The 13,018-nt window shown below is 40.2% G+C and overlaps 1 protein-coding gene across 1 annotated transcript in view; it reads left to right on the plus strand.

Moving 5' to 3' along the window:
• The window catches only part of pde4ca (phosphodiesterase 4C, cAMP-specific a), a 49,410-nt gene that overhangs the window by 30,488 nt on the left and 5,904 nt on the right, over nt 1-13,018 (plus strand). Inside the window, exons 3-8 of the mRNA XM_054622984.1 lie at nt 6,197-6,391; nt 8,141-8,177; nt 8,822-8,895; nt 9,018-9,070; nt 9,877-9,989; nt 12,876-12,969. Coding sequence (XP_054478959.1) covers nt 6,197-6,391; nt 8,141-8,177; nt 8,822-8,895; nt 9,018-9,070; nt 9,877-9,989; nt 12,876-12,969 — 566 coding nt within the window. The remainder of the gene's footprint in view (nt 1-6,196; nt 6,392-8,140; nt 8,178-8,821; nt 8,896-9,017; nt 9,071-9,876; nt 9,990-12,875; nt 12,970-13,018) is intronic.

Raw genomic sequence — 13,018 nt, forward strand, 5'->3', positions numbered from 1 at the left:
ATCAGCTGGTTAGCTTAACTTTGCATAAAAATTGGAAAGGCGGGCACATTTGCCTATCAGCACCTTAAAAGGGCAGCAATCAACACATTAGAACTTGTTAGTTTGATCACTACAAAAACCGAAGTGTAAAAATAACAATTTGTCATTTTACGGGGGTTATGTACCAAACTATTTCTTGGCTAGCAGTAGTTGCCAGGTAACCAGTGGAACCTCTTGGAAGTAACTGTTCCCAAGCAAAAAATGGACTCTCACATAAACCCCGATACCGAATTGAGCTTTTACCTATCTGGCTTTTGTTTGTTACCAGTACTAATGCTAAGCTAACTGTCTCCTGGAGAAGTATTTATCAAACTGACATGAGATCTTTTTCTCCAATTTCATCCTCAACAAGAGAGTGAATACGCATATTTCCAAAAATGTCAAACTATATTTCTAATGCTGATACTTATTTAAAGAATATTCAATACATGTTTGTGAGACGCAATATAACCAATTTTGCCCAAGAGGCTACAAGCTAAGACAAAGACAACTTGTCAGCTGTTCAACCTAAACTTAAATAAAGATTACAGCCAGGATGTTACAGGCACAGAGTTTGCATAAGGCTACTGTGACTTACTGTAGGTATATTGTGTACACATAAAGGCACACAACCTCCACCAGGTTGCTGCATTGGCCAAATAATATGTCACAGGAAAGGAGAGGAAGGGCAAGACAAACAAACAGGGTGGTTCTCCCTCTGTGCGAGGGGCCACTGTGAAAACAACCAGACAGCTTTTATCCCAGAACACACACTGCTGACTCTCATGTTATATAAAGAAAATGTCACAGGGAATTTGAAATTGCTCCAAGACTACTTTTTAAGGCCTGTCTTTCTGATGTGGCCAGATTTACCACCTCTGTGGTTCACTTTGTTCTGTGTGTTGCGCGTCAGGGTGTGGACTCTCAGCTGCTGGTGTGAACTTTGTGGTCTTGTTAAGCCAATGGTAATCCTTGTTTGCTCCAGAACATATTTTATGTGTCATGTGCAAATACATACAGCACAAACTATAATGCTTACTGTAAACACCACGTCAGGAAACAAAAGCTCTTAGTCACGTAACAGAGATTCTTTCAAATGATCGAAGGAAATACAATACTCTCAAGCGTCACTAAATGAGCTCTGTGTGACATGTTATAAATCCCTTCTTTTAAATGTCTTATGAATAAGTGGCTGCACCGGTCTTGCAAGTTGGCTCTCTTGTAACAAATTCTACCTCTGACTGTGTCACAGAAAAGGCCTGGGAATGATGAATGAAGGTTCAGATGACAGCTCGCCCAGGGTTACAGGCCTATCTCCTCTCTCTCTCTCGCTCTGCCCCGTAGCTCCTGTATTTTAATGCTCCCCAGATGGGATTGAGGTTGCTGTGACATGCAGTGACGCAGGCAGGGTGTCGAGTATCAGGGCCAATGACAGTTAACCATCAATCACACTTCTTACCAGCCAGCCACTTAAATAAAGAACGCTGGAACACACCTCTCTCTTTACACCTTTTTTTAAGGGCTTTATGATGCCCAAGAATGTTGGCTCCAGTTTGGTCTTTAGGCTACAGAAAGTAATTGTGCATGTGTGGGTGTGTGTGTCTTTGTGTGTGTGTGTGTGTATGTGTGTGTGTGTGTGTGTGTATGTATGCTGGTGTTCATGTGTGTGTGCACAAGCGCCTTTGAGGCGGATGTGAATGAAGCCCTGTGTGCAAATGCAGATGCCAGATCAGGAAGGACCTATTAAATAATGTACAGTTCCAAAGAAGTGCCATGTGTTTCAGCTTGCTTGTTATCTTTTATTTTATGTATTTTCTGCACCTTTTCTGCATATGGACATCTTTTAATTTGTCTAATTTAGAGTATATGGCTCGGTGATAATTCAATATCATGGTTTATTGACTTTCAGTGTAACTCGTGTTGAAAACATGATCATATTTTTTTTCACTTATAGTTTTACAAAACTTTAAGTAATCATTCATCAAATTTGTTTCTCTTTTGCACATGTGAAGTAAGATTTTTCATGCATTTTCCCTAATGCAACATGCTATGTGAAATGTTTTGTTTTTACCCAAAAAAGTTTATATGAGACAAAGGAATCTGGCTGGAGGACATCTTTTGGCATTTCTTTGTTTATGGATAAATTACTCAAAAAGACAGTCAGTTATCAAAACTGTTGCTGATGAATTCTTTTCCAATTGACTAAATGGTGAAGCGACTGTTTCAGCTCTACAGTATCCAGTATTTCCATTAACTTCAGTGGAATATCTGTATTGTTCTCATGCAATCTCACCCAAGCCCAGTAGAGGGACCCTGTCTTCAAAATGACTTGTTAGTTTTCTTTTAACACTCCAGACTACTACAAACATCATCCATCACTCTCCAGAAACGTTATCTGATATATTATAACACCTCTAACACAACATGATTATTTAAAACAAAATCCCATTCTGTTAGTTTTATTTTTATCACTTGTGGCTGAGGCTGAGAAAGGGAGAGAGGGAGGGACATAAGAGGTGGTGAGTGCGACTGGCTGGCATGTGAAAGACACAAAGACAATGGAGTCGTATATGAAGACCAGCCGTCCAAACAGCCACGGTGCCTCTGGGTGAGCTTCCTGTCCGGACAACATGTTCACTGGGTGCTGACCTTTGACCCCTTGAAAACACAAAAGGCCTCTGTTGACATATTTAGCGCACATATTGTGAAGTGTATGCTTAAAGACCGGGCACAATGGCAGTTTTTTGTTTTACATTTAGGGCACATTTGCTCCGTCAACACTCCCTGCATTATATAATATAAACATATGCTATATTTTTTTCCCAATATGAATATAACATACAATACAAAATATACATTTTATCTTAAAGTCCATATGAAAACCATTTCATCCCAACGCTTTTATGATTAGTTGCAGTAGGTTTATACAGCAAAGGGAATACCAGGAAATATAATGTATGCAGAACAATAACATAAAACATTGAATCAACACCTCTCTGACACGGTCCTACAAAAACTGACTAAATGAATCTTCACATACTGTAGATAGTATGTGTTTTAAAATCATTGTTTCAGTTTAGTTTGGATTTCCATTCCTTGTTGCCTAGGCAACAGCTGCTCCTGTTGTTCATACTGATGTTTATATTTCTCTCAATTCATATAAAACTAGGGGATTATTGCGATAGTACTATTGGGAGATATACTAAATATAATAATGCTGTGTCTGTGTGTGTAAGTGAAAGGTAAATATTCCAGTGTCATGAATAAGTGACGACTATGTTCACTCCACTGAGAAAGACAAGACAACTGAAAGTGAAACAGCAGCGAGGGAAAGACGTGGGCGTTATTTTGATCTGTGATCTAATTTTAGTCTGGCATCGGCTTCAAATAGAAGCCACCCGTTAAATATTCATGAATGGAGGGAAACATTTTGCAGCTCTGTGATGCAGAGGGAAAAGAGAGGGGAGGGGATGTCTCTGGATTCTACCTGAAACTCTATTTTTAGCTGCGTCACTGCTCCTCTCAGTCTATTCCCAGAGCATGGGGAAGCTAAATTTAGCTGCATAGAGGCGTGCAGAAGTGTCGTGCAGAGACAAAAATAGAAACAAGTTTATGGTCAGAGCACACAGGAGCAGCCGATGATGCAGCATCAATAGAGAGGATGAAGAGTGAGGAGTAGGTACACATGTAGCTCCAAGCTGCATGTGTACTTGTAGTAACTGAACAGGGATATGTGTATGCTTATAGATCAAAACTATACACAATATAGATGTATAAGGTGGCACGTTTAGCACATTAAAGGCCTCATTTACACATCTAAACTAGGCTTAATTCCTATTTTTTCTCAATAGGTGATGGGTGATCCCACATCTGTGACACACACACACACACATACACACACACAGTCAATACTCATTCATGTGCGTTACTCAGAACAGGCAATACTCTCTTCCTCTTCGAAATTTTATCAACCCTGTCTCTCTCTTTGCTGTTTTATCTCTCACCCCTCTGTCCTTCCTTTACCCCCTCTGACTCCTCTCCCTGGTTATGCATAGTGCAGTAATAGAGTCTGAATCTGTCTCATGAATGGAGGGATGGGTCTCCTGTTCGGTGTTACGTAATAGGCAGTATCAGCATCCTAGGAGGTTAGCAGGGTGGGGAGGGGCACTAGAGACAGGAGTGGAAAGAGGAATGAATGGGATGTTTGCATGCTGCAGTTGGTGCACATTAGATGTTATATCGTAGGAAACTGCAGCATGTATTTTTCTATCCATTACTTTTACATTTTCATATATCAAGCTCATTATTCTATTATAATGTTCATTGTTCCAATATTAATTTATTAACAAATAAAAGTATGACATTTCCACCAGTTGTACTTCGTGTTCAGTGCTAATAAGCACATTTTTTACATGCTAGCATGCTAAACAAACATGGTAAACATGGTGAACATGGTACCTGCTAGTATATTACATAAACATCAACATATATTCTGTTGCATAGTGTTAATCCAATGAAATCGTAGGAAGCTTGTAATGTGTAGATGGATTGACTTAATTCAGCGCTGTGTTATTCAGCACTCTGTCCAGGAATTTGTGATGTACTCAGGACTGTGATGATGTTTTGGTGTTGTGTTTCATTATTTCCCATACTCCAACAGTGCTGCAACCATAACTCAGGGATTTATTTTTATTTTTTAAGTATTGTTTCCAATGCTGTATTTATTTGAAAAAGATGGAATGTGTGTGTTAGCGTCTTGCCCGTCCAAAATCCTCCACGTTCTGCTAATGGTTGTTTTTCTAAAGCATTGATTTCTGCTCTGGACTCCCTCAGTCTGTTTAGAAAAGGAGAAGCGTTGCCAAACAGAGCTGCCGGAGTCTCTCTTGGTGCGCATGTCAGCAGAGGGACTGTGGGAAAAACTGAGATGTGTATCGAAGCAGAAACTTGCCCCGACTGTGTAGAGAGGCTTTGCGGTGCATTTATTTGGTGTTTTTCTCTGTAGTCGGATCATGTTTGATCAGGAGGAACTCCTCCTCACCTGAACGCAGGGCTATTTTTAGACTCGCACTCACATGACCCCACGTCAATACTCTGATGCTATTTTTATACTCGCTGTTTACACACACACACACACACACACACACACACACACACACACACACACACACACACACACACACACACACACACACACACACACACACACACACACACACGCGTAGACCTCCTCTGGATGTTCACACACACTCATGTACCTTACCTGCTTGACATCAGCCACACAGTCTTCAAGCCTTTAATAATGTTGTTGTGTTTTATTCAGGATTACTTTTAATTTCAGTACATACAAGCAGGCTGGCTGGAAGTGATGGGATTTGGGGGGTCTCTGTTTTTCCTGATTTTCTTAAAACCTCCACAAGAAGCAGGTGGAGAGGTTGTTTCTGTTATCTTTGTATCTCATCGGCTTGATGTGAGTGACTTTGTTGGCTGTAGCCGGAGGTAAACTGATTTGCAGCCATCAGAATTAGAAGCCATTCTGTCTGTGGCTCTCAACACCCCCTCATTGTCGTTCCTTTCTGATTTTGTTTTTCTTATCACGGACAATTTTAAATGCAGTGCTGGCTTAGGCATATCATTGTGATAACTGCACTCCCACATATTCACACTGTCCTATCCTTTGTGGCAACCTCCTAAATTTGTCATTTTTAGCTCTTATTTCGGTCTTTACTGGTTCATAATGTTCACACTTCCTTCTATATTACACTATTTCCTGTTCAAGAGATAAAAATGTCTGAATGCTGTTACCCAGTGATGAAAGCTTGTGATATTTTAAGATTTGCAGTATTGTTTATTGTATTTCTTCTGTTCATTGTTACTTGAGCAGCACCAGTCTCTCTAAATATGCGTAACATTTTCAATATTCATTTTCAATTCAGACTAGCAGTAGAAGTGCCTTTGTAGGATTAATATTTAAGTGAAAAAAGATTCACTTGTTAATGGTTTTAGGATGGCAACATCTCAACTAAGTATTCGCTGTCCAGGCAGGATGCATGGATTCTTCTTTCATTTCCTTTTCCATTCTGTGTAATATATCAGTATGTTTGTGTGTTTATCCATAAAATGTGTTTTGAGTCATCTAACCTGAATACATTCCCTCCCCCTCTCTCTCTTGCTGTCTTAGTTTTGATGTGGAGAATGGACTGGCAGTGGGGCGCAGCCCCCTGGACCCCCAGGCCAGCCCAGGCTCTGGCGGTCTGGTCCTACAGGCCAACTTTCCTCACAGCCAGCGGCGGGAATCCTTCCTGTACCGCTCTGACTCTGACTTTGACCTTTCACCCAAAGGTCCCTCCAGAAACTCCTCCACGGCCAGTGACCTGTAAGCTCATTTCAGATGTTCCTCGAGTCAATATTGTTGATATGGCACCTCTTTGTGAACAGGAGACACTCTACTACACAATATATATAGAGATAGATATATTATTTTTTTATTTTTTGTATTTATTCAAGTTTATGACAACCTTCAGTTACACCACTCAGAAATGTCAATTTTCCCTCAATGGTTCCTCCTACTTTTATGTTGTCTGCTTATGTTAACAAGTAGTGATATGTCCATATTTGAAAACACAACATGAGGGACACGCTTTCCACAACACGAATTCCCACTAAAATAATGCTTCATTGCCTGAATAAACCTCTGTGATGTAGATATTCAGTCTTAACTCTGAATATATACAGTACAATCACAAATGTAGCATGAGACATCACCGTACATAAACTTAAATGCCCTTCAACAAAAGAAAAATATTGTCTGTAAATAAAATGCTCTCTGTGCTGAGATGTTTCCACATTGACAGATTAAGATGGTGGTGCATTGTTCAAAGGGTTGGCTCCCTTACAAGCTGCAACAAACTGTTGCGGTCTCAATTTCATTGCAAATTTGAAACTAGTCTCTTTGGCTTTTTCATTCGATTCCTAGAGAGTGCTCTAAAGCCAAATGGCCGTACTGCTTAGGTGGAGGGCTTTCTCTTTTATATTGTGATCCATCAAAGATATTCTGCACAGGCTTTGCTGTATTTGAAACTCCTAAACAGACTGATAAGAGTGGTCTGCCTTAAGGTAATTTTGATTTCTTGTCCCAGTCTTTCAATTATGTATTGACACCATAAAAACATGCTGTGCATTGAGTGTCTAAAAAAATCCACAAATCTGCAGACCAACATTAGTACAACCAGCTGTTCTTCCACCTCAAATGCTTGTATTTATAATCTGCTTCACTGGGATTGCAAAAAATTGGAAGAAAGACATTTCTCGTCTGTTATTAATTTTTTTGCTGTTTGTGTTAACGATATGTCCCTAAACAGTCCCTTACACAGTTAATAATGTCTAAACACATTTAAGTCTGGAAGGTAAGCAGTCATAGGTCTCCTTATCGACTCTCGTCTGTTTTTGAAGGGAAGAAAGCTTGAAGCACTGGGAAGTCAACTGGTTGTCATCTCGGTGAGACATGATAAAACTAAAAAAGATAAACACACTGACTCTGTCTCCTTAAAGCCCTCTCCTGCATTCCCTCTAGATGGCTTCATGGCAATTTCTCACCTCCCTCCTGACAACTGGACTAAATATTAAACACTTAGACCCCCCCACCCCTGAAGCACCCAGTTCTCTTTTGTTTGTTTTTGCATGTGACTCTTAATCAGAGACAACCAAGTCTGTTTTAATTTACTTGTGAGTATTTACCAGTTCGTACTTATATTACCCACCATTCCACCTACCCCAATCTGTTTCCTCAGTGCATGACATATTTGTTTATTTGACAAAGATACATTTTTATAGAATTATGACAAATGATTGGTGAATTAGGAAATCTGAGTAAGTAAATATACACTAATATAAACAAATTCTGCCCGGTTTTTCAGACAACCTTGTTTTTTTTTTATAAACTAGACGTGATACCAGGTGCAGTTTGGTTTCTATTTATTTTATCTTAACAAAGTTGTTTATCTATTTTATCTAACACTGAGGAATTATTATTTTAAAATACTATTAAATCTAGGAAAATCATAGATTGGTCTTCAAGTCAGGGTTTCATGCCTTTTCCCCCTGTGTATTCTGTTCTGTATTGCAGACATACAGAAGACATGATTGTCACACCATTTGCACAGGTGAGTCCGTTGGAACCTTCCCATCCGTCCTTTTTGTGCTATTTGAAAATTTTCCAGATGGTCAAATAAAAATAAATGCATGTTAACTAAAGACAGCAGGTCTTTAAAGAAAACTACAATAAAAACACCAGATGGTACGAAACTGGGCTTACTGCCTCATCGGAGCAGCCCCTCAGCATTATGTTGGCCTAACGACAGGCTCAGGCATCTCGCTGGCGTTGCACAGCTATTGCGTGGGATGTGCGTCACACTTGTGCTCACTTTACACCATGAAAGAAGCGGTGAATCCAATACTGCTGGATCATGCTGTTTAAATTTGCATGCGGGCTGATAAGGGCTACCACATGGGTCTGGCCGGGACACCGGATACGCTGTGGGCTTCCTCTGTGTGCTGAGTCAGTGTTTGGCTACAGATAGAGTGACAGACATGACATAGAGGGGTGTCAGTGATGCCATCAAAACATCAGAAAGGGGAATGCCTCTGCGTAGCACTTCAGCATGGAGCCACAGAGATTCACATAAGGAAGCATCTAGATCTAGTTGAAGATTAATTGAATTAAGGCACATGCAAGTTTGTAAGGCTGTGGTTTCATATATATATATATATGATCTTGTACACTCCGTCTCTTGTTCCTATCTTATAGGTTCTCGCCAGCCTGAGGACGGTCCGAAGTAACTTTGCCGTCATAACTGACCAGCAAGATCGAACAGCCAGCAAGTATGTTTTTAGAAAATTGATAATTTATATTCTAGCATTTTCACCATCACACATGACAAATATAATCATGCTGTGGTTACAGTATGACTTTTCCTTGCTGACTGAATGATCTCTGTCTACAGGACGCGGTCCTCAGGCAACAACCCACCATCCATGTGCAAGACCAGCCTTGCAGGTCGGTACAGGTATTAGAGTGGGCTATCTACTAATCAATATCCCATAATCAACACTGACCCTGGTCTGAAAGACATGGAGACGTCAAGGACATTATCATGATTACATTTGTGAATTCTGAAATTTAGGTTACTGGTTACACGTCACAGTAATGAATTAGTAAATGAACGTCATTCACAAATACATGAAGTTCACTGGTGGTGGGGGATGTATTCAGATTATTTTAGTAAGTAATAGTATCAATACGACAATGTAAGAATACTGCTTTAAATTGCATTGGAAATGTCACTTAAAGACATGTATGTAAGTATTAACAGTAAGAAACTTACTTATTGTTTCAAAATGAGAGTACTCAGTACAAACAATGGCCCCTGTTAGTGTTCACAATTATTTATTATAATATTTGTAAAATTGTAAACTCAGCTTTTTACATTTTACTGCTGAGGTGGAGTTAGTTTGAGCTGTTATACTGTACATAATGCTGTGCAGATTGATCTACAATTCTGCCATTTTATTTTATAAGCTCAACATGTGTCTTGTTTGTGAAATCTTGATATGTTAAGTAAGAAGTGACGAAAGATGTAGTGGAATGGAAGTATAAAGCACAATGAATTTAAATACTTGAGTACATCATATTTGTACCTAGTTACATTCCACCACTGATGACATCTCAAACAACAAGAACAGAAGATTCGCAGCTCATTTTATGCTCTAGTTTAACAAGCTTTTGGAAATCTAAACAGAATGTGCATGCTCTGTACAAGTTGTATCCTTCCCATAATGCTTTGCTGTGTTTGTGTGGTACAGAGGAGCCTCACCAGCAGCTGGCCATAGAGACGTTAGATGAGCTGGACTGGTGTCTGGAACAACTAGAGACACTGAAAACTCGACACTCTGTCAGTGAGATGGCTTCCAACAAGGTACTTCAGCTTGATAATAAAAAAATAAATAACAATGATAATAATAATAACAGCCCCAAAGTGATATACTGAACATACACACCTGTGACAGGATGAAAGGTAGATACACACGGCCACACTGTTCAGGGTAATATTAATAGTTCAAGGTTGCAGTGCAGTGTACTCGCTCTAATCTGTACTGTGATTCACCCCCCTGAAGGATTTTATTAGTCATGTCCACCTTGTTGCCATTTTTGAGGTAGTCCGACTCCAACTCCATGAACACTGTACAGTAGATGACCCTGAAGTCATCGAGGTCGAAGCTAGTACATTTTTTAATAATAGAATTTCAGTATTTTAATGTTCATCTCATTGAAAGAGTTTAACATATTGGAGTCAATGCAGCCTTTAACCAAAGTTCAATTTTAGCTTGTGGTGTAAACTCTTTAGCAATCATATTGAATATTATGAATTGATGTTTCCCCTTTGAGATGAAATACGCCATTGTTTTTTTTATTAGAACAGATGATAAAGGCAATACTTAATGTCAAATGGGGCGGCTGTGGCGTAGTGGAGAGCAAGGTAGTTCTCCATTCAGAGGGTCGGTGGTTCGATACCCGGCCTCGGCAGTCGATGTGTCCTTGGGCAAGACACTTAACCCCAAGTTGCTCCTGAAGGCTTGCCATCGGTGTGGACTGGATGATGAATGTTAGTTAGAGTCTGATGGTGGCACCTTGCATGGTAGCCTGTCATCAGTGTGTGAATGGGTGAATGATATGTAATATACTACTGATTGTAAGTCGCTTTGGATAAAAGCGTCTGCTAAATGACTGTAATGTAATGTAATGTTGACTAAAGACATGTTGATCATTTTCATCAGTTCTTCATTAATGGGTGGCAATCTTCTGCTGCCTAAATGAGAGGGGGCTCCTAGTACAACACAAAGCATTTGGATTGTGTGTGATCTGAAACAAATATGAAAGCTCACTAATACAGAGAATCCTTCAAGAAAATATTAATAGATTTTCCCACCCGTCGACAGATGGGAGAGGGGCTTATTTCATGAATGAGCGGGATGGCTTCATGCATTCAAATAGAGACTAGACAAACGGCATCCCCCATCCATTCTCACTACGTGTGTCCGTCTCCTCAGACTGGTGCCCGGTGCTCGTGTGATTCCATGATCAGACCTCCCACACATGCTAACACACACTTACACACACTTCCTCCAGTTGTATACATGCACATTGCCTGCCTTGCCTATACGTCATATACAATGCCTGCTTGGATACACATATCATTACACACGCCACCAGTCATGTGGCGGAGCCAGGAGCTTCATGGGAGGCAAACCCCCTCATTGCTGCAGCATCAACATATATTATAATATTATATTACCATTATGCTAAGGCCATGTTAATATATTTTGTTATCTTATGTTTACGATCATTTTCATTATGGTGGTATATATATATATACCCACATATTTGTTGCACGTGGTGTACTGTTTTTATTTTTGGCAACATGAATGAAATCCCTCCCCCCTCCATCCATTCAAAGCTTTTCCTTCATATCTTCTTCAAACTTGGTGCACATGGTGTGTCTCACAACCTCCGCCTCCAACATACTCAGCCCTGCCTACTTTTTACATCACCTCACCAATGAAGGCCCTCGGTGTCTCCCAGCCTCTGCTGCAGCAGGCGCAGGATTGGTTGCTATTCTTAGGCATTTTTGGAAGGAGGCGGAGATTAGAGTACCTCGTTCTCCCTCTGTTTACACACATAGGGGAGCAGGCAGTAACTGAGTGAATGAGCGAGTCAGGGGGAGTGAGGGAGTGTGGCTACTCTGCCTTGCATCCTTGCATCCTCACATCCCACGGCATTCCAACAGCCATGCTTCCACACTTATGTTCTTCCATGGACCTCTGAACAGTTTCTTTATTTCGATCTGTTCGGCTCGTACTGATCAAAGCTTCCACAGCACTAACCAGTGGACTGTCTGTTGGCTTTGGATTTTGCTCGGGCAAGCAGTATAGGAGTACGACCAGAAAGCTCAGCTCTCTCACTCAGTTTTATTTTTGCTCCCATGCTTGACTTTGCGCTGAAATGCCAGAGGAGATTTATTTCAACACTGTGTCGTGGATGTTCATTCAGGTAAGGGGAGGCGAGGGACGTAGTGGGTGGGAGGGGATGAGACAGCTCGAGGCTCATTTGTTGCTTGTTTTGTGAAGTGAACAACTGGTGGTTGGGATGTGACAGTGGACTTTTTCTTAGACTTTAGACAGCTTCAATTAGATTTGTAGATTTTTGATTTGATAAACTTGATCCACATGCATGCATGTGTTTGGGTGCAGACTACTACGGGTAAAATTAGCCATTCATTTTTCTGTGTCCAATCATTACTTTTTGCACCGCCTCACGTGCTTCAAAGGAAGAATCTAGGTGTTGTTGTGGTAGTGATTCTGGCCATATTTCTAGCTTGTTAATGGTTAGCTGTGTTTGAGTTTCTTATAATGATGTCAAGAAATGAGTTCTTGTAAGTTAAGCGTATATAAAATTACATATTTTTGCTTTCAGCGCACAGGGAATCAAGAGTTGAGAATTGCTTTTGTTGGTTGCTTTGTGGCATCTGTACTTACATTAAATTTGGTCTGTCTAAAGCAATCACACTACATACACCTAACCAGAAGGTAAAATGTCAGACACAGGGACATAAAACTTAAAAAAACATATGAAAACCTAATAGCATTCAACAAGTTTACATTTCTTCAACGAGAGGGATTTTCCAAATTGGTTCGAATGACAGATAATGCCGATTTGATCTGTTTTAGTCTGTTTGCATTTTAGCGAAACGTGAGTATGATCAAACTCATGGATGCATTTTTGTCTGTGTTTGTGTGTGTTTTAGTTCAAGAGGATGCTGAACCGAGAGCTCACCCAGCTGTCAGAAACCAGCCGTTCAGGGAACCAGGTGTCTGAGTTCATCTCCAGTAACTTCTTAGGTAAATAACCTTCAATTTGTAAATTTTACAAGCTCTACTTAAAGATGTG

Source organism: Anoplopoma fimbria, chromosome 3 (assembly GCF_027596085.1).
Source record: "Anoplopoma fimbria isolate UVic2021 breed Golden Eagle Sablefish chromosome 3, Afim_UVic_2022, whole genome shotgun sequence".
NCBI classification, from domain to species: Eukaryota; Metazoa; Chordata; class Actinopteri; order Perciformes; family Anoplopomatidae; genus Anoplopoma; species Anoplopoma fimbria.